The sequence below is a fragment of the Crassostrea angulata genome, chromosome 8, assembly GCF_025612915.1.
Source record: "Crassostrea angulata isolate pt1a10 chromosome 8, ASM2561291v2, whole genome shotgun sequence".
Classification (NCBI taxonomy): domain Eukaryota; kingdom Metazoa; phylum Mollusca; class Bivalvia; order Ostreida; family Ostreidae; genus Magallana; species Magallana angulata.
This window is the reverse complement of record NC_069118.1, coordinates 15010416-15037146: the sequence shown is the minus strand read 5'-3', so window position 1 is coordinate 15037146 and position 26731 is coordinate 15010416. Positions and strand designations below refer to the sequence as shown.

Below are 26731 nucleotides of genomic sequence, written 5' to 3'. Positions count from 1 at the left end.
GGTCGATTGGAAAACAAACCGATTTCAATCAACAAAAACGTGGAGAGATGACCCACTATACATTAAAAATATCATTTTGTATCCCAACAATTGAACGTTTTGAAAAAATAATACAAGTACGGTAGTTCGTGACCTTAGTCACACATAATATTTAAAAAGCCCACTTTGTTGTGTCTGAAATGGCTCAGTGGTTTGAGCACCTGGCATAAGCTAACCTTATATATCTAGGGTTTTTATGTTACGGGTTCGATACAACCATAATTTCCGACAATATTTTTTTTCGTAATTTTTGTTAAATATATTAAAAACTGACTATAGTTAGAAATTTTGCTTTTGCAAAGTTTTATTATAATATATTTGAATAGATTTAATTGGGGAAACATAAATTCAAAATTGTATTTCACTACTAAACCGAATGGGCATTTGCGCCATCTTATTCCCCCATCTTCTTTAATTGTATTACCGGAGCTTGCATGCAACATTCATTTTTAGCTCACCTGAACCGAAGGTTCAAGTGAGCTTTTCTGATCACCCGTTGTCCGTCGTCCGTCCGTCCGTCTGTCTGTCTGTCCGTCCGTCTGTAAATTTTTCACATTTTCAACTTCTTCTCAAAAACCACTGGGCCAAATTTAACCAAATTTGGTACAAAGCATCCTTATGGAAAGGGGGTTATAAATTGTAAAAATAAAGGGCACAGCCCTTTTCAAAAGGGAGATAATTGCGAAACAGTAAGTATAGGGTGCATGTCTTTAAAAATCTTCTTCTCAAGAACCACTGCACCAGAAATGCCAATATTTACACAAAAGCTTGTATATATATTGAAGATTCAAAATTGTAAAAATCGTGACCCTCGGACCAAAACTGGGGCCCCAGGCGGGGTTCAAAGTTTAACATAGAAATACATAGGAAAATGTTTTAAAAATCTTCTTCTCAAGAACCACTGCACCAGAAATGCCAATATTTACACAAAAACTTGTATATATAGTGAAGATTCTAAATTGTAAAAATCGTGACCCTCGGACTAAAACTGGGGCCCCAGGCGGGGTTCAAAGTTTAACATAGAAATACATAGGAACATTTTTAAAAAATCTTCTTCTCAAGAACCACTGCACCAGAAATGCCAATATTTACACATAAGCTTGTATAGATAGTGAAGATTCTAAATTGTAAAAATCGTGACCCTCGGACCAAAACTGGGGCCCCAGGCGGGGTTCAAATTTAACATAGATATACCTTAGGAAAATGTTTAAAAAATCTTCTTCTCAAGAACCACTGCACCAGAAATGCCAATATTTACACAAAAGCTTGTATATATAGTGAAGATTCTAAATTGTAACAATCGTGACCCTCGGACCAAAACTGGGGCCCCAGGCGGGGTTCAAACTTTAACATAGATATACCTTAGGAAAATGTTTAAAAAATCTTCTTCTCAAGAACCACTGCACCAGAAATGCCAATATTTACACAAAAGCTTGTATGTATAATGAAGATTCTAAATTGTAGAAATCGTGACCCTCAAATCAAAACTGCAGCCCCAGGAGGGGTTCAAAGTTTAACATAGAACTACATATGAAAAATGTTTAAAAATTTTCTTCTCAAAAACCACTTCACCAAAAATGCCAATACATACACAAACGGTTGTATATATAGTGAAGATTGTAAAAATCGTGACCCCTGAATAAAAAGTGGGGCCCCAGTAGGGGTTTAGATTTTAACATATTTAGGAAAATGTTTTAAAATCTTCTTCTCAAGAACTATAGTGCAACTGTTTGGGATATTACTATGCATACATGTACATCCTTAAATAATGTAGATTCAAAAAATTATAACTCCCGGATATTTGATGGGCACCAAGAGGGGTTCAAAATTTAAACATTTTAAAAAACATAAAGGAAAAGTTTAAAAATTTTCTTCTCAAGAACTACAATGTTTTAGTTTGTGGAATTTCTATGCCTTCGCTCATGTAGATTCCTAATTGGTAAAATCGTGACCCCAGGACCAATATTGGGGCCCCAAGATGGGGTCAAAGTTTATTATAGAAATATAAAGGTAACGTTAAAATATCTTCTTCTCGAGAACTACAATGCCTCAATTTGTGAGATTACTATCATGCATACAACCTTGGATAATGAAGGTTCGACAGTTTTAAAATAGTGACCCCTGGACTAATACTAGGGACCCAAGATGGGTTTAAAGTTAAATGTAGAAGTACCGGTATATATGGAAAATGTTTAAAAATCTTCTTTTCGAGAACTACGATGCATCAATTTGTCAGATAACTACGTAAGCACCCTCAAATAGTGTAGATTTGAAATTATAAAAGCTGTGACCTCAATCTAATACTGGAGCCCCAAGAGGTGTTCAAAGTTTAGCATAGAAATATGTTGAAAATGTTGAAAAATCTTTTTCTAGGGAACTATAATGCTTCAGCTTGTGAGATAACTATGCAAGCATCCTTAAATAATGTAGATTCCAAATAATTAAAACTTTAGCCCTGGACTAATACTGTGGCCCCAAGAGGGGTTCAAAGTTTAACATAGACAGATATATTGAAAATGTTTTTAAAAAGTTTTTCTCGAGAACTATAATGCTACAGTTTTTGAGATTATTATGCAAGGATCCTCAAATTGTGTAAACTCTAATGTAGTGGAACCAAGAGTTATCTTTCTTGATGTTCTGTACAGTCTGAGAGTTATTTCTCTTGAAGTGGAACTCTGCTACGTTCAGTTTTTCAGGTTGTGTACGTGCGGTCCTACCGCAGTGCTACACATTTTCATTCCTATGTTACTGTTTATGTTGTTCAAGCCAACCATAAACCTCGGACCATAACTGGGTCCCCAGAAAGGGGTTCAATGTTTAAAATAGAAAAAGCATATGCTACGAAATGTAATGTTACAAGGAACTGCTGTTCAGGTGAGCGATGTGGCCCATGGGCCTCTTGTTAATTAAACTGGTACAAAGCAGTGTTATTTAGGGGCAAACACATGGTGCGGGTATTACTGTCTAATGACAGCATCTAGTTTATTCTTGCTCTTTTTGTCATTGCGCATCAAATTGTATATAGGTTATACCCCCTGGAAGACAACCTGACATTCTAGAATTAGAAATAATAAAGTATGTTATCTTATTCATATGTAGTGTTTGATCCATGTGGGTAATTCCTAGCCTAATGATGACACTGCTTTGTTTAGGAGAATTTACAATTTCCCCAACTAGGCGAATACACATGCATATAACAATTTTTTTTTATGAATCTTAAAAATCAAATTAAGCAACTTCCAAAATGTTAATGTGCTTTAGAAGAGAAAAAGCAACTAAGAAATGATTTAAAATTGGCTACTGAACACATGTAAGAATGTGAGAAGACCCAGGTTTGGTTGGGAGAGGGGGGAGGGTGTAATTGTTATTAAAAAAAAAGACTAAGCCATACTACAGTCATGAACATGAATAGTGTAGAACAAAACACAAACTAATACATGTATCCAAAGATATTATTCATCCTTCGGTCATGGCGCATCAGATGATTATGGTATGTAAGTCATTACCATAAGGGGTCATCCTGACCCCTTTAGAATCAGAAATTGTCAATTATCTTTAAACTTTTGTTGCTTGATGATCTTATCTCTATTTAATCTTTATCATTAAGTCTCCGAAATGAAATTCGAAGACATTGTTCTTTGTACGGTTCTTATTACATGTATTCTTCTTCTTCTTCTTCTTCTTCCTCCCCGCTCTGAACTTGTTTCTCAGTGATTGCTGAACAGAATTGTACAAAACACTAGGATACGATAGGCTTGCATATCTTGTTGTTCACCCTGTTTTGATTTTTCTCATTTGGGGTTAGACAACCACTTTTCTGGGGTGGGGGGGGTCAAAAGGGTGTGGGGTCTAACATTGAACCTTATGGGAAGAATCGCAGACTCTGATGTAAATGGGAACTTGAAAACGGACAAAGATAATATAAAAAGGTTTTCATATTCATAGATTGACTGTTACTGGCAATATATAGGGTTTATTAGATCTGACCCCTTGGGTAAGCCCCCCCCCCCCCAGGATTTTGAAATTACCATATATCTCAGAAACTGTTATGATTATGACCCCTAAACCATATACATTCTTGTTCCTTATGTCAAGGGGCACCAATTGTTATGGAGGTCATGGGCCCTGTGGGTGGTCCTGACCCCCTCGAACAGCAAGTCCCTTAATATCTTCAAAACAGTGAAGATCTCCACCTTTAAACGATATATATTCTTGTTTCTTGTGTCAAAGGGAATCAAACGGTATGTATGTCGTTTGCACCGGGGGTTGTCGTGACCCCCTAAACAGGACGTGCACAGATATCTCGAAAACGGTTGAGATCCCCACCCCTTAACCATATATATTCTTGATCCTTAAAGGGCATCAAACAATATGTAGGTCATGGGTCCCGGGGTTATATTTAATTTTTGAAAACATTAATGCACATCTATAGAACAGTCCCTATCATATCCCATAATATGATGTGTCTATCCATTAAATCATAAAACGAGTTCTAGGATATATGTTTTGTTGAGTGATAAACGTCAATTTTCTGCTACTATTTGACTTCCTGGATGAAATTAAAATCTTCACTTTCCGCCATGACTTTAATTAGTCTACTCGCTTCAAGGCATCCTGCGGTAGAAAGTTCTTTCCATCAAAACTAAAATAGCATCAAATTTATCCATTTTATTATAACCGCCCTTTCTAAAGAAAGTTCGGGTATTATGTTGTTATCCTGTTCCGTCCGTCCTTCTGTCACGTTTTACTTTCTCAAACTGCTCTTACATCTTATAAACCAGCAAACTGAACTCTTAGAGTTTAATTTGGGGTGTCATGTTGTTTTGTAAAAAGGACTCAAAAATTCTCTGGAAGTCTAATTGGTAAAAAATGAAGTTTTTCATCAAAAAACATCTTTCCTCGAAATCCTCCTACATTTCCAACAGTTGACAAATCATCAATGGAATACGACTAAGGGTATCCTGTATATGCGCAATAAGGTTTCAGAAATTTCAATTTCAATTTAATTTAATGGCTGAAATATGACTTTTTTTGTTGGTTTTTTTTAACTGGTTTCAAAAACGTCAACATTTTTTTGCAAGTAGCCAAGAATCTTCTAGAATAGGATTGGGGTGTCATTTGGAAGTGTGATCAGGTTCCAGATTTTTTGTAATTAAGGGGATCAGTGGGCAACAAAAAATTACGTTTTTTTTTTTAAAGTATGGTTTCCAGAACTCCTCTTTCAACTTTTGGAGTAGCTACGTCATCTCGTTGGAAAAAAATTGGGGCTGTCCTATAGATGTGCATTAAAATTTAAAAGTGTTGGGCAGATACTTTAAATCTGGCAACTTTGGATTAAGATATGCAAATAAATATGCATCATATGTATATATCATCCATTTTAGTTTAGATATTTCATCCCTGCTCGCTCTTCTTAATATCCAGCTACGCAGATTTTTATTTCAATTTTAAAGCCTATGTCAAGAAAGCAATTAAGAAATTTGGGACACAGTACATATACAAAAATGAAAAAAAAAATATACGGTTTTACATGTTAATCATTGTATCATTTTAAGGTGTTTAAAGCTTGCGCGGGATATCATCTAGTTTTGAGTTTCAGGGAATGGGTGTATTACATTAAAAAATAATTAATTAAATTACAATTACTTTCTTTGGACCTTCAATTAAAACCATTACAGGAGTTTTTTTTTTATTATTTTAATTCATTATATGACGATTACTTTGCAGATGTATATAATCTAATTACATTTGAAAAAATACATTATTTGAATTAAAGAAAATAGAGCATTTTACAAATTTGTCCAGAAAAATTACCAGCACTAAAAGCATCATGATTTAACAATATGGCAATTATACTGGTATACATGTTCACAGTTACATGTTACATTTAATATTCATTAAATGTTCGAAAGCCTCGTCTATTTACCTACAATTATAAAGTATTTTATGCATGGGACACTGTATTTGAAAATTGTCTTTTTTCCATTTATACATATCTATAAATTCTTCTTATAATAATAAACAAATTGCCAAAAAAATGAACCTCTGGTAGAGAGAAGACTTTAACTGTAGTCAAAATATAATTAACAACTATTGGTGGGTACTGTGTGCAAAACACGAAACATGCATATTTGACAATAAAAACTTAAAACCTATTTGAAGCCATATATAGAATATATAACCTAGATAGTTATCTATGTTGATATGTGAATTCATTCAAAATTGATCCTATTCAACTTTAATAACCCTTTCATAGATTTTTATTCTAAGCTTCAACCCGTCTACCTGCCAATTTGTGGACACATCGATCTGTCAACCCGTTTATCTGTCCACCCGTCGACCCCTCCACCTGTTTACTTGTCAACCTGTTCATATTTTTGTCTATTATATGAGCCACCCGTCCTTTAATAATAATCCTTGCATAAAAACTATCGATAATAATTATGTATCACGATTACTACACCAGTAAACACGATCAAAATTAATTTTAAATCACTACGCAAAAATAAAGAACTAATTGTGTCTTATTCTGAACTTGAGCTATTACTTTTTATCTCACCTGAACCAGAGATTCAAGTGAGCTTTTCTGATAATCTGTTTTCCGTCGTCCGTCCGTCCGTCTGTAAACTTTTGACATTTTTAAATTATTCTCTAGATCCACTTGGCCAAATTTAACCAAACTTGGTACTTGTTAAAATATAGGGCACAACCCTTTTTAAAAGGGAGATAATTACGGAGCTGTGAAAATTGGGTGGGTGTCTTAAAAATCTTCTTCTCAAGAAGCACTACACCAGAAATGCCGATATTTACACTAAAGCTTGTATATCTGTATATAGCGGAGATTCCAATGTCTTAAAATCGTGATTTGCGGACCAATACTTGGACCCCAAGAGGGGTTCAAATTAACTAAAAGATGAAATTAACATAGAAATAAACATAGGGAAAATGTTTTAAAAATATGTTCTTAAGAACTACAATGGATAGTCAATTAGTAAGATTACTATACAAGTACCCTAAGATTGTGTAGATTCTAAATTATAAAAACCGTGACCCCCTCCCCAAGACTTTAATACAGGGCCACAAATGATGTTAAAAGTGTGGTAGATCGGGATTCCGTTTATATTTAATATTATTAGCATTCCAATCCCGATGTGATTTAATTCTATTACTTTGGTAACGCCCATTTTATTTGATAACCATTAACTTTAAAGAGAATTGTTTATTATTCTCTTCCCTATATAAAGTCATGCACCTTTTTATTTTTTATTTAATGAGGGAGATAGCTGGTTTTGGTAGCTACTTTGCTCCTGAGTCCCCGCCTTGTCTCGGCACTTGTTACAAACGTTTAACATAGACTTATATAACGGGACATAATCAAAAATCTTCTCCTCAAGAATTACAATGCAAAAATTTGTGAGATTATTATGCAGTCATTCTGAGATAGTGTAGATTCGTAATATGAAATATTTTTTCATTCAAAGAAGTCTGAAAAAAAAATAATTGTGATAAGTTTATCATAGTAAAATTATTTTAAAATATGTTTATCGACTAGTTTTTTCTTGGAATTTTGCTCCCGACATCAATTAATAACACGTATAGTATCGAAATCAAAGTAATCGGTATCAAAAATCATTCAATTGATACAACTTTAAAATGTGTTGATCTTAGTTCTTATGAAGTTTTGATTCACAAACACAAAATAAAGGAACAATAGTTAATAAAGATTATGGAATAAGGGAAGGAGGAGTAATTGATAGACTATATCAACTATATATAGACTCTCCATGTTTCCTGAGTTCAGTTTATAAAACAGATGAGTATGCAACATATAACATGTCTAATGTCCTCATCACACCTGCAATATTTTCATTGATGGATTGATAAAGAATCTTTTAAGGATTGAAATACAAAACAGAGGCCAATATCAACTTTCAATTATTTAATGAATACGCGGGTATAAGGCAACTCTCAGCGATCGATTAAGTAAAAATTCTTCCGATCGATATGACGTCACAATAAGCAGTATGATGTCATATTTTGATCAGAAACATGTCAATTTTTACTCTATCTCTGGTCTAAATTATAAAAACTACCGACGTAAAATGCCACTAGAAACTCTTCTTACTGAATATATTTTCGATTTTTCTGTATTACGTACAATTATCATTGATGACGTCACATGCATGTTTAATAGAGAAGATCATGTCGGCAGACAAATAATCGGAATGCAGTGTAAACAATGCCGAAATAAGACTTATTTTATACTGATACACAAGATTTAGATAAATGTCAGTTTGGATATACTCAGGATAATAAGGGTAACCTTCTTTCCCTTTTATAATTGTCATAGTTCATTTTAGAATTTTGTTAACTTTTTTAATGCTTTGATGTCAAGGATATTAAGATTGGTCAGTTAAAGAATAGTTAGATTTTATGATATGATTTTTTCTTCTGTTTATGTAATGTTTAATATTTGGCAAAATCTTGAAATTTAATAGAGTTTTAAATATTTTTTTGAGACTTCACTTCATAATAAACCAAAGCGAAATAAAATGATACAAGAACTATTGTTCAGATGAGCGATATGTGGTCCATGTGCCTCTTGTTTAATATCGTCTAAAGTTTCATTGCCCTTCATTGTCAGTTTGTAAACAAAGATGTAAAGTAATAATAAAATCAAATTAAATACAAAAAATTCCGGATATAAGACTTGGAACTGGTACTAAAACATTAATTTTACATTATTGTTTTTGAAACTTCAAGGTTTTGAAGCGGCGCTTATATTTGCGCGACATTAAACCAGTTGACTTATTCATGGTACTAAGCTGTATTTCAAAAACGTGGAAAAAAAACCCTGATTTATTGCTCCTTTCCTTCAATTTTCATTAAAAACAACAGTTTAAAATTTGAAAATAAGCCTTTGTAGCTTATCTTAAAATAAATAAAATTAACCCCCGATACAACTTATTGAAGTATGCTTATATAATGAATCATCCTTAAAGAATACATATCTCACAATTCAGAAATTAAACTCAATATTTGATATGGAGTTAGTGAAATGTGAAATTAAATATATATTACCGGTATTTTGCAGGAGTGTCGCAAGTTTATTCGAAAGTTTGTTGAGTTTTTTGATGGTGATTATCCATTTCTGAGAAAACATCTAAATTACGATCGAACCTTTGCAATCGGATTTCCAGAAAAAGGGTCCAAATTAGAAAATCTAGAGGACATTAAAAAATGTATTGCAAAGCTTGTGCGTGACCCTGAAGAATTTGAGAAACAAATTCGACCAGTGTGGGCAATATTCGAACACATATTGCAAAGAAAAAAACCACAACGGATTCTATCTCGGATAGAGTTATCAAAAATAAACGGCCATTTAAGTGAGGAGTTACAGATGAGTGAAGAAGAAATAACAAACATGTTGTGTTTCTTACACAGGGTTGGAACTCTCTTATACTTTAACGAGGAAAGTTTGTATGAGACAATTATTCTCGATATTGAGTGGTTTGTAAATGCTTTCAACATAATCATAGATTTTCACGTGGATATACGTGATTCGGACTACAAACGCGAGCGTTTTAAGGTCACTGGACTATTAGACGACACAAATTTAACTTCACTTTGGAAACATGCAAACGAAGAGTATATTTGTCATAAAAAGAAGATTGTATCGTACATGGAACGATTAGGGTTGTTAGCAAAATGTGAACCTGAAAAGAAACTTTGTTATTATTTCCCAAGTATGAACACAACGAGATTTGAAGATGAAGACTTTGGTAATGAATATAAAAAGTCCTCGATTCTTTGTTTTCAATATAATGAAAAACGTAAACTGCCTGTTTTCCTCTTCTACGGCATTGTGTTGAAATGCATGCAAATACCCAAATGGTCAGCTCTTCAAGCCCATCATAAACTTTGTTTGTATGAAAACGCCGCATGTTTTTTATTTCAACATCTTATTGTGGTAGTATGCCTTTGCAAATTCCAAATCCAGGTTCAAGTCTGGGTGCTCGCCGATGAAATTATTGACTTACATCTTCTTGGTGAAATACAACAATCAATTGAAAAAATAATAGGAGAATATAAAGGATATTCTTACACAGTCGGCTATAAATGTCAAAACGGGTCACTGAATACCGAGAACGACAGTTCATTCGTTGCAAGAAAAGAGTTTCCTGTCTCAAAACTTATTTGCAAAAAGTGCGGAATCAACAAATTCCATTATGTTGACAACAGAGTATGCTGGGTAGGAACTTGATTCAAATTTATTCTCTCTGTAATTATAATTTATGAAACACATTGATATTCAAAAACACTTTACATAATGTTAACTTTTGATATTTTCTATGGTATATATGCAGTGTTAAAATAGAGCAATTTTTTACAGATACACCCAGAAAAGAAAACAGACCAAGGTTTGTTTATTTTATTTGATTCTTTATTTTCGAACACAGCATATGGATAATACGTTTTTCTTAATACAAAAAGCACGCTACACGTATTTCAGTAGAGTTTACTACAATTTGATGTCGTTGCGTTTTAGACTTGCGCACATGTCGGTCCTTTAATACAGAGAACTGCTTTTTCATATGACATTAAATAAACGACAAAACCCGAAACTTTCAAATTATTTTTGACGCTGATTTGTAAACATCGAAATCTAACTATTAAAAATATGATTAGATGAACATTTCTTTGTAATGTATATGTATTAACTCATTTAAGTTTACAATCTTACATTTTTAGGATCAAAAACATCTTTTAGTGCTAAACTACAAATCCAAGAGCATTAACATGAGTTACCCTTTTGTAATCCGGGTCTGCTAAAAGACATAAAAAATATACCAAGGATGTGATTGTGATTAATTAATTTGATACAGTTACAAATCAAAGTTAAAAAAAAGAACAAAAGTTTAACGAGTGTGTTCATCTGCGCTCATACTATATTTTTCTTGCTTTTTAGAAGGTCTACTTTTGTAAAAAAAAAAAAAAAAAAATTAATGCAACACCATATTTACCCACACTTCAGAATTATGCAATTTTTTTTATAAAAATCTTACTGTCAATGTATATTTTAGGGGTCGTCTCAAAACACACTTTAATCTATTATAGAATTATATAGGAAACTAGAGGCAAACTCGTTGCAAGGCAGCGAGAATGTCTTCCGTTACAGCTTCGTGACGACAAAGCATCGTCAATCTGTCTGATCAAAACCAGCCCCATTCTCCTTACACTTATCAGGGTCTGAGAGGTATTGATAGGAGGTCACCTTCACATAACCTTTATTTCTGACAAATCAGGGCTTTAGAAAATCAATACTTCTCATTCACGCATGACAACATCCGGTTTTAAAATGAGACCTTCAGTGCAAACAAAATGTCGACATACCATTTGTTTGTGTCATTATGTACAAGCTCGTACTAACGATTATCGCCATGACGAAAAGCAGGTGTTATAGTTTGATAGATTTCCAAGCGAAAAAGACTTACGGAAGGAGTGGATCGTAAAAATTCGCCGGGATATGTGGCGAAAATTTCAGGTAAAACTTTTCATTAGCAACCACGAACTCATGTGTGTGTATATATATATATATATATATATATATATATATATATATATATATATATATATATATTCTCTCTGCTTTTCTCTGTGAATTTCTCTGTGCTTTATGTATATCTTTATCATTCACTATGGGCAAGTATATGTCAATTTGAGAGTTATTGCAATGTTTGTGCTTATCATATGTATATATCTCTGCAATGTGTATCGTCCCGATCCTCTCAAATTGTCGTTTAACTGCATTCCACCTGTATCTCAAACGACCGTGTAGTGAACGACCAGCGCGCTAGTTTCCATTCGTCATCGAAAGTAAGATTTTTTTCTTGCCTAGATGGCCCAGTGGTTAGCGCGGTTGCTGCTCACTGGTAGGAGAAAGGGTTCCAAAGGTCGTGAGTTCAAGCCTCTGCCGGGGCGGAGGTGGAGCTCCAAAAACGTGAATTTCTCTGTGCTTTATATATATATATACATATAAATAATATATATATATACAATATATATATATATATATATATATATATATATATATATATATATATATATATATAAGAAGCACTAGCAAACCAACAACACTCGTTATCTAAAGTGTTGGATCAAAAGATACAAGGTTATAAGATGAGATATAAAAAAGCACTAAAAATAACCAACGACACGAACAATAAAGTAAAATATTGTCAAATTTTCGGGACAACCCGTCCCTTCTTCAGGACAACAAAATAAAAACTACATAAGAAAGAAGAAAAACATCTACAAAACTAGCACTAAACTAAACTAAATAATATATAAAAACTAGATAATGTTTAAACACCGGATCAAAACGTGGCAGCTACATCTTTATATTTAAGAATTCGAGCCCGAGAAAGAAAAATCCCGTCCGACGCAGCGGACGGTCTGTGAAGAAGTGCTGAAAGATAACGCGAACGAATTAACTTGCTAATTGGGGGTTGCTGTTAATTAAGTTGTACTAGTAAGATAATTCGTAGTGAAAGTTTGTAGGGAAGATTGGCCCTGTAAAAGACCACTTAAATAATCATGAATGTAAAAACTAATGGAAGTGAAATAAAGCAAAAGAACAAAACCGATTAAGGAAATAGCTAATAATTTGAATAAATAACATGATTAATAGTTTGTACATGGACCGAAAAAGATGAAGATGGTGATATTGCTACGAAAACAAATCAGTACTTAGTTGATGTTCATTTTGGTGAAGTCACTTAATTTGTTAATGCCGTCAGGGCGGAATGACTTCAGTCTATGCATCCAAAATTTTTCTTTGTTTTTTCTCTCCGCATCTGTCCAGTTAGGGTTGTGATCAATGACCAAAACCATCATGTCCTCCAATTTGTGATCATCTAAATTAAAATGTTCCCCGACGGGTTCTTTAATTTTCTTAGTTTTGATGGTGGAACGATGATTATTGATGCACCTGCGGAGGTCTCCTGTTTCCCCTACGTATTGTTTCTGACAAAATTTACAATTGATGAGATATACACAATTGTCCGTACGACAAGAAGTATTTGCGAAAATTTTGTAAGTACGGCCAGTAATGGGGCTAGAGAAGTCGTCTGCATCAGAGCTGTGTTTGCACAACAGACATCTGGTGTCAGAACAAGTTCTAAAGCCACCATTAGGCAGAGGGTTCTTTAGTTTGGTTCTTACCACCATGTCCTTAAGGTTTCTAGGGTGCTTGAAAGCTGCCATTGGGGTTTTTTTTGAAAACCTCAACCATTTTATCATTGTTGTAAAGGATTGGTAGGTTCTTCTTTAAGACTGCATTTAGGCCCCTAAGGACAGGGTGGTAAGTAGTGACAAATGGGACCTTGTTGTCTTCGTTTTTGGGTTTATATTTCAGAAGGGATAAACGATCCTCTTTAGCTAAATCATCAATTGCATTCTGTACAGAGTGCGAGCTGTAGCCCCTGGCACATAAGTGGGATTTTAGGAGTTGACTTTGCTCAGAGTATAGTTCTTGAGTTGAACGTCTGACTCTGGTGGCTAGGCCTTTTGGTATGCCTCTAAACGTATGAGGTGGGTGGCAGCTAGACGTCATTAAATAGAGGTGGGAATCTGTAGGTTTAGTATGAAGATTGAAATCGAGTTTACCATCGACTAAAGTTGAAGTAGTGTCAAGAAACGTGTTGTTGAATGAGGGAATTTCAGTCGTAAATTTGATAGAATGATGGAAAGAATTGACAAAGGTAATAAAATCATCGAGGTTGTTTCTATTGTTAACCCACTTCATTTCGATGTCGTCTATGAAGCGCAACCAACTAAGAGGTTTGAAGGGTGACTGTGTTAGTAGGTTACGCTCTAGATTACCCATGAATATATTGGCATAAGATGGTGCCATTTTGGTGCCCATAGCAGTGCCACTGACTTGAAGGTAGTGTTCTCCATTGAACATAAAATTATTGAATTTTAGAACGTGCTCTAGGAGCTTGGTGAGAGATTCAGTTGAAGGGATCTGAACCTCTCTAGCGTCCCATACCTCTTTACAGGCTGCAATACCTTCGTCATGCGGAATGTTGGTGTAAAGGGATGTGACATCCATCGTCACGAGAATAGTATTATCTGGAAGATTTGAAGATGGCGTTTTGTTAAGATAATCCGTTGTATCTTTAAGATATGACGGTAAATTTTCAACATGTGGACGGAGATGAAGGTCGATGAATTCTGAAATTTTTTCAGTGGGATGTCCAATGGCACTTACTATGGGACGTCCTGGCATTCCAGGTTTGTGAATTTTTGGAAGAACATAAAATTGGCCGGGCTTACAGTTGATAGGAAGAAGGGTAGAATAAATATTGTAACCAATTTCATTATTTTCAAACATAGTATCTAATGTTTTGGTAATAGTATTTGAGAAGTCATCTGTAGGATCAGTGTCAAGCTTTTGGTAAAAACGTTCATCTGTATGCTTCTGCAAGATATTTGTCTTGGTCCATCACAACAATTGTTGACCCTTTATCTGCTTTTTTAATGACGATGTCTTCCCGGTTCTTTAGGGTTTGTAATGCTGATCTTTCTTCTTTATTTAGATTATCCGGGTGTCTGTGTTGTTTGGAAAGGAGTTTCTCGATGTCTGACTCGACAGCTTCTATATATGATTCTAAGGCTCCGCATCCGTTCCCAGTTGCTCTTAGGTCTATATAGTTTATGGTTTTCAAGGTCTTGTAAAAAAGTTTGGGACTTGTCACCTACATCAGAACTGGAGTTTTTTCTAGAGAAATGTACTTTCAGTCTAAGTCTACGGAAAAAAGCCCTAGTGTCCTCTCTTACAGCTCTTTCGTTTACTTCCCGGGGTGTAGGGCAAAAGTTGAGGCCTTTGGAAAGCAGTGATGTTTCGGATTCGGTAAGAGATACACTAGAAACGTTAAGTACAGGACAAACCTTAGCGTTAGAATTATCTCCGTCTGTTGTTGGAACTGTTTTCCGTACAAAGCGTCTACAACGGGGTGCTTTGGTTTTCTTGTGAGACACGTTATTAATGTTGTTTGTCCTGCTGTTAAATTTTAAACTGATATTATCACGGACGAATTTCTTTTCCTGTGTTTTTAGTAAGTTTTTGGTGAGGGCCTCATTGTAAGTACGAATGATATTGTTGGCTTCCCTCAAGTCCGCGTCAGAGTTAGTTTTGGTAAGAGATAAATTTAGAGCTGTGATGTTGTTCTCGTATTGTTGTAACTTGTGATGGTCCCAAGAAAGGCAGAGTGACATAAGTTCTTTTGAGCATCTCTTGAGAATGCTTTCCCAACGTGTCATGAAATTTTTGGAAACCGGTCCAACATTTGGTTCAGAATTGATTTTGAAACCTTTTGGTATCGTGTCACATTGTAAATATGCTTCAATATTGGAGATCCTGTGTTGAGATTTTATAGATTTTTTATGCTGATTTTTAAGGAGTTTAAATGTTTGGCTACTTTGAATTGACATTATTAAAGCGTAATAAAGAGAAACGAAAAGCCGGAATAAATAGATGGGGTCACGATCAAATTGAATAAAAGTTACGAAAATAACGTCAGGCCGAATTGTTGTAGGAACATTACGAAATGTATGGAAGAGTTACGAAATTTGAATGAACACGAAGGATTCAAGTAAATTTGTAGTAAAGAAACATGGCAGGGAACAAGTGAAACAAATGAAACAATAATAAATAAACAAATGTAAATGTCCAGAGATAAACGAGTGGATCAAAAGATACCGTTGGTGAAAAAGCTATAAGAAGCACTAGCAAACCAACAACACTCGTTATCTAAAGTGTCGGATCAAACGATACAAGGTTATAAGATGAGATATAAAAAAGCACTAAAAATAACCAACGACACGAACAATAAAGTAAAATATTGTCAAATTTTCGGGACAACCCGTCCCTTCTTCAGGACAACAAAATAAAAACTACATAAGAAAGAAGAAAAACATCTACAAAACTAGCACTAAACTAAACTAAATAATATATAAAAACTAGATAATGTTTAAACACCGGATCACTTTTCTAGCCCCATTACTGGCCGTACTTACAAAATTTTTGCAAATACTTCTTGTCGTACGGACAATTGTGTATATCTCATCAATTGTAAATTTTGTCAGAAACAATACGTAGGGGAAACAGGAGACCTCCGCAGGCGCATCAATAATCATCGTTCCACCATCAAAACTAAGAAAATTAAAGAACCCGTCGGGGAACATTTTAATTTAGATGATCACAAATGGGAGGACATGATGGTTTTGGTCATTGATCACAACCCTAACTGGACAGATGCGGAGAGAAAAAACAAAGAAAAATTTTGGATGCATAGACTGAAGTCATTCCGCCCTGACGGCATTAACAAATTAAGTGACTTCACCAAAATGAACATCAACTAAGTACTGATTTGTTTTCGTAGCAATATCACCATCTTCATCTTTTTCGGTCCATGTACAAACTATTAATCATGTTATTTATTCAAATTATTAGCTATTTCCTTAATCGGTTTTGTTCTTTTGCTTTATTTCACTTCCATTAGTTTTTACATTCATGATTATTTATGTGGTCTTTTACAGGGCCAATCTTCCCTACAAACTTTCACTACGAATTATCTTACTAGTACAACTTAATTAACAGCAACCCCCAATTAGCAAGTTAATTCGTTCGCGTTATCTTTCAGCACTTCTTCACAGACCGTCCGCTGCGTCGGACGGGATTTTTCTTTCTCGGGCTCGAATTCTTAAATATAAAGATGTAGCTGCCACGTTTTGATCCGGTGTTTAAACATTATCTAGTTTTTATATATTATTTAGTTTAGTTTAGTGCTAGTTTTGTAGATGTTTTTCTTCTTTCTTATGTAGTTTTTATTTTGTTGTCCTGAAGAAGGGACGGGTTGTCCCGAAAATTTGACAATATTTTACTTTATTGTTCGTGTCGTTGGTTATTTTTAGTGCTTTAATATATATATATATATATATATATATATATATATATATATATATATATATATATATATATATATATAACACAAAAAAGTTCCATATTGATAGATGAAATAATTAAGAAATGATACACTATCGATATGTGACAAATGTGGCTAACGTATGCAGCCTTTTATATGATTTAATGAAGTCAACATAATGTTATTTTACACGCCTTTTGCTCGCAAATGGTAGTGCAGTTATACTATGCATAAAGTGCATAGTAAACGCACCTGGCCACGGTACAACAAGAAGTGAAAGAATAATCAAATATATCACAATATATATCTTAAACACTGTTAATGTCAAAGGATAACTATTCAGACATAAATACACCTTCATGATTTGTTAATTGACTTAACCAGTTGAGTATATATGAATGTTTACCAAAATAAGTTTTATTAAAACTAGAATAAGCTAGGACAAATGTGTAATGTGTATTCTCTTTCAATACACAGATAACCAATAATGCTCTTGGGTGTTCGTCACACTTTGAAGATGCTGATATATTAAAACATTTGAAGGATAACAACTTGTGGCTTGCGCTGGCCCCCAAAAAATTGCCTTGACGAAGACACCTGCAAAGCGGTTAGGACAACAGTAAAGACCATTGAAAGTTATTTGAGGTATGAAAATGCATGAACAGGACTAGTGTACAAATTTGATGTATCTGATTATATGTTATTAACAAAAATCTTTGTAATGTTGTCTGAAAATTAAGGTATGATAAATTTCCATCTGAATCTATAAGGAAGAGAGATTTTATCACTTGTAATGGTAAATGTGCAAATATCATTAATGTACTGTAATTATTACTGAAGAAAATATCAGTCTTCAATGATCATGATTGTACGCCCTTTACATTTATTAAGAGCTGTAGCCCTGAAAAATTTATTGTTTGATAGTCAACTAATTTTTGTTTACATTAGAATTTGAAAGTATGATTGAAAGTTTTCTAAAGAAAATATTTTTTGTAAATGAAATTTAAAAGAAAATACAGCATATGTATTTGTTCCCAATTTTCAGAGTCAATATTGCAAAGGATATGGGTTAAGTACCATCAACATCTGCTTCAACTTCAGAAAGTTACTGTGTACAAGTTCCCATTGCAACATGTGAGCATGACTATGTTGTACCGCATGAATCGGATCTTTCAAAACTTGAATCAGCTCAAGCAGAACTACAGCGATTTGAGGAGGAGAATACAGCTCTAACAGAGGCATAGTTTGGACTAGAACTAATTCACAATGATGACAACACGATAATTTTTTAAACAAAATTTTAAGATTACCAGACATTGAAATCTGTATTTTGGTCTCTCAAACTAACAGTTACAACTATGATTGACGAGTTTCTCCTAGTTCAGGATCTAGTTAAAGCCAAAAATGCAGGCCTTTTTATTCCTCCATTCCGGAAATTCTCAAAGAATGAGGTTTCTATGAGCAATTAAATTGCACGCCTGCGAATTCAGGTTGAACGGGCAATCAAAAGGGTAAAGGAATACCGCATCTTTGATGGTGTAATTCCACTGAATCTTGCACTATCCATCAAATAAATATGGACTCTGTGTGTAATTCCGACAAATTTTTGAGGAACGTTATTTTAAGGAAATTGCTAGGAATTGTATAAAATCTAATGCTTTTCAATCCTATTCATCTCTTAGAAGTTTGCATGTACATGTATATGCATTTTGAAATTCAATGGTTAAATGAATATATATTGAAAATACCAATAATGATGTAAAGTCTTTTAAACAGGTATTTTATACAAAGACAAGTACACCTTCATCTACCTGGTATCTTCATTGTATTGAATTTTAAAAAAAAATAAACAAAAGAAACCAGTGAATTGCGTTTAGGTCAATCATTTTCCTGTAAGGTGATGCGCCAAGATACGGAGCTCTGGGGTTGATCACAAATCCACACAGATACACACTATGACTTGTTATTTCACTCTAGGTCTTCGCTGCAACTGGCTCGTTTTCAATACCATATTTCATTTTGGAAACGGAAGACCTTAATAAGGAATCATTCTTAGAGTATTGTGAGGTGATAATTTCGGTCGGGGCGTGATCAAACCGTAGTACGGAAGCCCATTGGTGCCACGTAAGAAAAATATTTTATCTGGCGGCCGCCAGATAATTATTTGGCGGCCGCCACTTATTATCTGGCGGCCGCCATATAATTTTCTGGCGGCCGCCATATAATTATCTGGCGGCCGCCACATAATTTTCTGGCGGCCGCCACTTATTATCTGGCGGCCGCCACATAATTATCTGGCGGCCGCCACATAATTTTTTGGCGGCCGCCAGATAAAACCTGGCTTCCTGATGCGTGCGCATGTTTTAATGGGAGCTTTTTAGGGAGTTGTGGATACACTCTAATTTATTAGTTTTATTAATTATTTCTGAAACTTGACATTAAATATCAATTGCAGAGCTTAGGATTTTGAAAAACTGGTTGAGTTGAATGTATAGAAGACTTTGTTGATAGAATCTAGAATGAATTTTATATTACTTTGTGCCTTGTATTATACATGTATGTTGTATAAAACATGGTGTTTTAGAGTTGATTCTGAACTTTTAAAACTGAACTAAACACCCGTTCAGGAATTCTTAACATTAAAAAACCTTATCTTGAGAGGAATTTTATGTAAACATGTATAAGTAAAGGAACGCACTGCCTTCTATATGTTTTAATTTTGGTATAAGAATTTACCAACGCAGATTTAAGTCAGCTTTATTGACCACGACAGCTAGTACAGGCAATATTATCACGAGAGCAGATCCATCTATGACTTTATAAGGATAAACCAGGATAAGTGTTTACTAGCATTCGTGGCCATAAAAATGAAACTATTTAACTGACTGTGTTGTTAAACTTTTATTCCAAATCACATGAAAGGCAGTACAATAAAAAGACCGCGATCGGCCACAGTCTCTCTGGGTAAATCAAAGTACTGAGAGTACTGAAAGGCGGGGTCTTGAAAGTTTGAATGTGTAATTGTTCACGTTTTCCTCCGGTATGTTCCAAAAATTATGAGTTTGAATTAGTTGTTTCAATCTACATGTAGTATGCTAAAGTTCAGCTTTTTGCAATTGCCTGATACTTTGTCATAATTTTGCTAAATCCCGACCGGGACTGTTCTTCATAGTTGTAGAAAATTGACACAACGGTATGTTATGTAAAATAAGACCCCAAGAAAATTTTTAAAAAACTACAACTAACCGGAAAAATCAAAGCAACTATATTTAGGTATATAATTTAAATCGTTATATTCTAACGTTAGAAATATTTCTTTTTTACAATAAGATTATTCCAAGTACTAAAACAATAACAAAAAATTGTCGCAGTAGCCATTTTGATTTTTTCGACCTTCTATATTGTACCTGTCATGATTTTTTTGGCAGCGATTCATATAAAATTAATAGGTAAAAAATAAATTCGTTCGCCACTTACTACTTTTTTGTGTCAACTCGTGCATCATTTACACGAATCACGATACAACCGATTCTGAAATTTCATTAAAAATCATACTCCAAATGCAGTCATCTGCTTTTCAAATCGATAAAACAAGAAAATGGAGACCAAACGTGAATGAATCACGTCATATTCTTGTAAGCAAAATCTATATAGATTATACATTTTTGGTGACCAATAGATTAATTGATATATACAATCTTATCGATTGAAGAACCAAGTTAAATGTTAATGTTCATGTTGTCCGGCTTAGTTGGAATATACAATCATGTAATTTGTTTTAATGTTATGAGACATTTTCTATACTTTATAACGGGCAAACCAGTCATATTCATGATTTAAAAGATTTCTTCATCAATATCTTAATGCCTCTCATCAGAAACTCAGCTGATCTTTCTCCCATTGATAAATATCTCGCACCAATATTAGACCTATGAATTCAGAGATAACGCATGGTTGTTGTGTTTTAAATCTTTAATTTATTGTGTGGTAGTACATGTAAATGAATAGGACTTATTTCAATTTTAAGAAGATAATCAAAGTACTGAAGTACTGTCGGGAGTTGATTTTATCGATTATTATCAATTCTAAAATCAACGTTATGTTATTTTGCATGGCAAGTAGTTTCTAATCTGTATTTGAATTACGCACGTGTATTTAAATTACGCACAGTTTTATAATATGAATTAGTTATGTTTACATGCGAGATAAATTTGTTGACATGCAACTTATAAGTTGCATGTCAACAATTTTTATCTTGCATGTTTACATAACTAAATTGCATGTTGACATAAAGAAGTTGCATGTTAATATAAAGAGGTTGCATGTTGACATCAATAGGTAACATATCTAGCATCTTGGATGTCACATGCTGGCGATATTTGAGATTTTTTATAACTCTTATTTGATAGCAGTTTTCTTGCATGTCAACATAGTTATGTTGCATGTTGACATAACTATCTTGCATGTCAACATATTTATCTTGTATGTCAACAAATTAAGAGAAAACTAACTTGCACACAGGGGGCAGAGATATGCCACCATATACTACCGCGCGTTACTCAATTTGTATGCACACACCGCTGCAGTTATGAGAGTGTATACTTTAAAAATCATGATTCAATGCTATAGTAATTATCGTGACCAAGCACCTGTTACCTAGCTTTCTCACCTTTGGCTGTCTTTGACGCTTATTTTTTGGTTTACTTTAATGATTTGTTTTCACTGAACATTGTCGTTTATATAGTCTATTATATGAATTTGATAGCACACAGTAGAGAAATTGAACAGACCTAAACTTCAAAGGTCTGGAAATATTTTAAAAGAACTGAAGATTCAAAAATCGTAAAATATCAGCTGTGCGAGTAAACTAGCTTATTCTATACGGGGGGGGGGGGGGGGGGGGGGGGACGGGGGACGACAAACATGTTAAATCACATTTGTCTTAAACATACATTGTAAGGAGGAATTTCTACAAAAGTGACCAAGTTTTTACAGTTCTCAATGTACTTGTTCAGATTTATTTACACTCTTAACGAGTACCCGGGTACTCGATCGGAAAAACGTCCAAGTAACCGAGTACTAAAAATTAACCAATTTGTCATCCCTACTAAAAATGGTTGTTTTGATTTTCCCGGTAAGTTGTAGTTTTCTAAAAATTTTCTTGGGGTCTTATTTTACATAATATACCGTTGTGTCAATTTTCTACAATTATGAAGAACAGTCCCGGTCGGGATTTAGCAAAATTATGACAAAGTATCAGGCAATTACAAAAGGCCGAACTTTAGCATACTACATGTAGATTGAAACAACTAATTCAAGCTTATAATTTTTGGAACATAACGGATGAAAACGTAAACAATTACAAACTTTCAAGACCCCGCCTTTCAGTACTCTCAGTACTTTGATTTACCCAGAGAGACTGTGGCCGATCGCGGTCTTTTTATTGTACTGCCTTTCATGTGATTTGGAATATAAGTTTAACAACACAGTCAGTTAAATAGTTTCATTTTTATGGCCACGAATGCTAGTAAACACTTATCCTTGTTTATCCTTATAAAGTCATAGATGGATCTGCTCTCGTGATAATATTGCCTGTACTAGCTGTCGTGGTCAATAAAGCTGACTTTAATCTGCGTTGGTAAATTCTTATACCAAAATTAAAACATATAGAAGGCAGTGCGTTCCTTTACTTATACATGTTTACATAAAATTCCTCTCAAGTTAAGGTTTTTTAATGTTAAGATTTCCTGAACGGGTGTTTACTTCAGTTTTAAAAGTTCAGAATCAACTCTAAAATACCATGTTTTATACAACATACATGTATAATACAAGGCACAAAGTAATATAAAATTCATTCTAGATTCTATCAACAAAGTCTTCTATACATTCAACTCAACCAGTTTTTCAAAATCCTAAGCTCTGCAATTGATATTTAATGTCAAGTTTCAGAAATAATTAATAAAACTAATAAATTAGAGTGTATCCACAACTCCCTAAAAAGCTCCCATTAAAACATGCGCACGCATCAGGAAGCCAGGTTTTATCAGGCGGCCGCCAAATAATTATGTGGCGGCCGCCAGATAATTATGTGGCGGCCGCCAGATAATAAGTGGCGGCCGCCAGATAATAAATGGCGGCCGCCAAATAATTATCTGGCGGCCGCCAGATAATTATGTGGCGGCCGCCAGAAAATTATATGGCGGCCGCCAGATAATAACTGGCGGCCGCCAGAAAATTATATGGCGGCCGCCAGATAATAAGTGGCGGCCGCCAAATAATTATCTGGCGGCCGCCAGATAAAATATTCCGTACAAACCCAATAAAACCCGAAAAGTTTTATTATAGATTTTATCATGCCCCGACCGAAATTATCACCCCATAATATTTAAAGAATGATAAAGTATTCCTTTTTCCTAATAAGCCATTTATATAATTTAAGCCATTGTACGATTAAATATATTAAAATATAAATAAGCAAACTCCGCTGGCGCCTCATTGAAGTTATAGGTTATATAGTTCAAAATCGATACGTAGTGTTATCACAGGCAAAGACACTGGAAAATGTAAATATATTCTTTCATGTCTACTCACCTACTGCACATTTCAAATTTGTATATAATATTCTATGAATTGTTTCTTTGATATTATGAAAAGATCATTGTGGTCGGGTCGTAATGAACTCTAACAAAACTAGTAGAATTTATCCAGATATATCTCGAAATTAAATAAAAACACACAAAAACAATAATGTAATCAATTATTGACAATGACAAGTGCTTTATAGAATTGAGATATCTGTTTTAAAATCATGTGAATCGTGATTGAAATTGATACAAAAGATGCAAATTTTGATCATGTCTTTCTAGAAATCCTTCGGAACGAAAACAAGATTTTTCAATCGATTTTTTTTCTTCAAAAACATTCAAGGCCCACTTATTTACAAAAGGAAGTCTTTGACCTTGTTTTCGAAAGTGAAAAATATTACTGCAAGCGAAGTTCTATGATAAATAATCAATGGTTTTTCATTGTTATTTTCATATTCATCAGCTGATTTTTCTCTTTTTGAGTGAACGAAATCCTTAAAATCGTTTTAGTTATACACACTCTTTAATCAAGGCATTTTTATTTTCATCCGACAAATTTAATCTGAATGTGTTTTATCATCAGTGCAGCAAATGTTAATAATATGAATTTGGTAGTTGTTTTCCCTGTGTATTGTTAACCAGCTGAATATTTAAATTTTGGATTAACACCTCTGTTAAAACTGCGTTTGTAATATATATATCTTAATTTTACTGTAGAATTTCAACCTTCCTTTGGGGCTGATGAGGAAGAGACGGACGAAGGGTTGGTTTCAATGAAACATATCTTACAAGCCTGTTTAGATGGAAACATTGAAGACTTTAATTTTCATTTAAGAAAAGAAATTAGTCCAAGGCCCCATTTATTGGTAAGATCAGATCCAAAAGGGTGGAATGCCCTGCATGTGGCTGCAAAAGGTGGTAATAGAAAGATATTTGATGCGTTAATATCGGAAAAGTTGAATATATGTCAAAAGACACACGATCAAATGACTGTTCTTCACATTGCTTCAAAATATGGACGTTATGATATATGCAAATACATTCTGAATCATGAAAAATTCCAAACAAAAATAACTGAAAAGTCGTTACAAGGTAAAAATGCTTGCCATTACGCTGCTGAAGCAGGTTCAGTTAAAATAATTCAGCTACTTATTGATGGAGGTGTTGATGCCATGGCAGTAACTAACAACGAACAAAACATATTTCATATTGCTTGCATTTATAATAAACTGGAAGTATGCGAGTATATTTCTAAGGAAATTCAACTTCAAGATCTTATGTCATCAAAAAGCAAAGATGGATGGAACGCGATTTTGCATGCAGCAAGGAATGGCAATAAAGATATTTTAAGATTTCTGTATAAGGAAAAATTAAACTTTGAAGACTGCTCTGAAAGTAAAAGAAATGCATTACACATTTCTTGCGATAATGGGCATTTAACTACATGTAAATATATTGTAAAAGTGTGCCCTTCTTTGCTTAATGCCGTTGATCACAAAGGGCGACATGCTGGTCATTTTGCTGCAAGGGGTGGCAATGTGAAAATTATGAAACATCTTGTATCGAAAAGAGCTGTTGTGACCAAAGAAACAACCACAGGCATCAATATTCTTCACATGGCATGTTTACATTCTCACAGGGAAATGTGCAGATATATTCTATCCAGATATTCTTTTTTAAGTACAAAAAAGACTCAAAATAACTGGACTTGTGCACATTTTGTTGCTGGAAAAGGCACTAACAGAGGCAATGAAGTCGAAATTTTTGAAATGATTCGAGATCCAAAATACAATGTGGACATAAAAGGGCTTACCAAACAAGGAAACTCTGTGTTAACGCTTGCAATCAAATACAATGACCATGAGTTTGCCGAATACCTTTTAAAATGCGATATTGACTTTTCAACCATTCCAGGTGCTAATAATGCAAGGAAAACTGGCAATGAAGACCTAAAAATGTTACAACTTCTTGATAAATATTTGTAAAGGACACATTAACAAAAAAGCAATAAAAACATTTCAGTTATTTCCGATAGGAACTGAATGCTTCAATTATCATTTTTGATCGATACGCAAAAAATTGGAACAAAATGAGCCGGTACAGAAATTATAGGAAAATCGCCTACAAAATAAACGTCGACGATGACCCTACCGGACCTGCATGCACAAGAAAATTGCTTCTCAAAAATATTCAAAAGTAAAAAAGTCATATGAACTTTGTCCGGCGTCCTCATTATTATTGAATAATGAAGCCATGAAACTATCATTGTCAAGTATTTCAAATGATTTACAGAAAAGAAACACTACGAAATGTAATCGGAGAAAAAGGATTGACATTTACTAGTATACATTTCTTTGCTTGAACCAAGTAGTGTTTTACGCAAACTAATGGCCATTTTATAGACCCATCTATGTTGTTTTGATTGCATGTAATTGTAATATTCACGTGGGAGGAAAACTCACTGTATGAAAAGTCATTTTTTGGGCAGACCATATACGTTTAAATGATTCTTCAAACGAGTTTTCTGGGAAAATATTAGACAGTCCTTGTGAGAGAAATTCAAATACCTTTTTTTAATAAGCTACAAAACTGCTTAGTCTCTGGATCACAATGTGCATCATCAGTCACATTCTATATCAAAAGAGCACTCTCTTAGCCAGAAGTGAGAGGATGTATTGGAAGTAGTGCGCAACGAGGGAAAGCATCAGCATGTAATCAATGTGAAGTTGCAATTTAAGTTTTTTTTTTTTTTAATTAACGATAGGTCTGCGTGCAGTCATATTTTTTATGTCCATCACTAAACGTCTGTCTAATCACATTCAGCAAGAATAAGTTTGCAAACATCTGCATATTTTGATTGTACTGTATTTCAGTAAATTATTTTACATACATTTTTTTGACTTAAAAGCTCAATCCGTCTACTGCTTTATAAAACGTTAACCCTGAGCGAGTTATATGTAGAAACGGGATTGTACTGGGGGTCGATTTAACACATGCGTATTTACGTATGTATTTTCACTAAAACAGTTCTGGAGTTCTTTCAAAGGCTTTGAGTATGTTTCTGAACACGTTTTATTCAAATACACATGTACAGCAATATGTGCCACACATATTTTT

At 34.1% G+C, this 26731-nt stretch overlaps 1 protein-coding gene across 2 annotated transcripts in view; it reads left to right on the top strand.

Moving 5' to 3' along the window:
- The window catches only part of LOC128161729 (uncharacterized), a 75817-nt gene extending 49471 nt beyond the window's left edge, over positions 1–26346 (top strand). For both annotated transcript variants that reach the window (XM_052825103.1, XM_052825104.1), the window contains 3 exons: positions 9134–10291; positions 10433–10460; positions 24332–26346. In XM_052825103.1, the coding sequence (XP_052681063.1) occupies positions 9134–10291; positions 10433–10460; positions 24332–25599 (2454 nt within the window). In that variant the 3' untranslated portion in view covers positions 25600–26346. The remainder of the gene's footprint in view (positions 1–9133; positions 10292–10432; positions 10461–24331) is intronic.
- Positions 26347–26731: the final 385 nt, after the last annotated feature.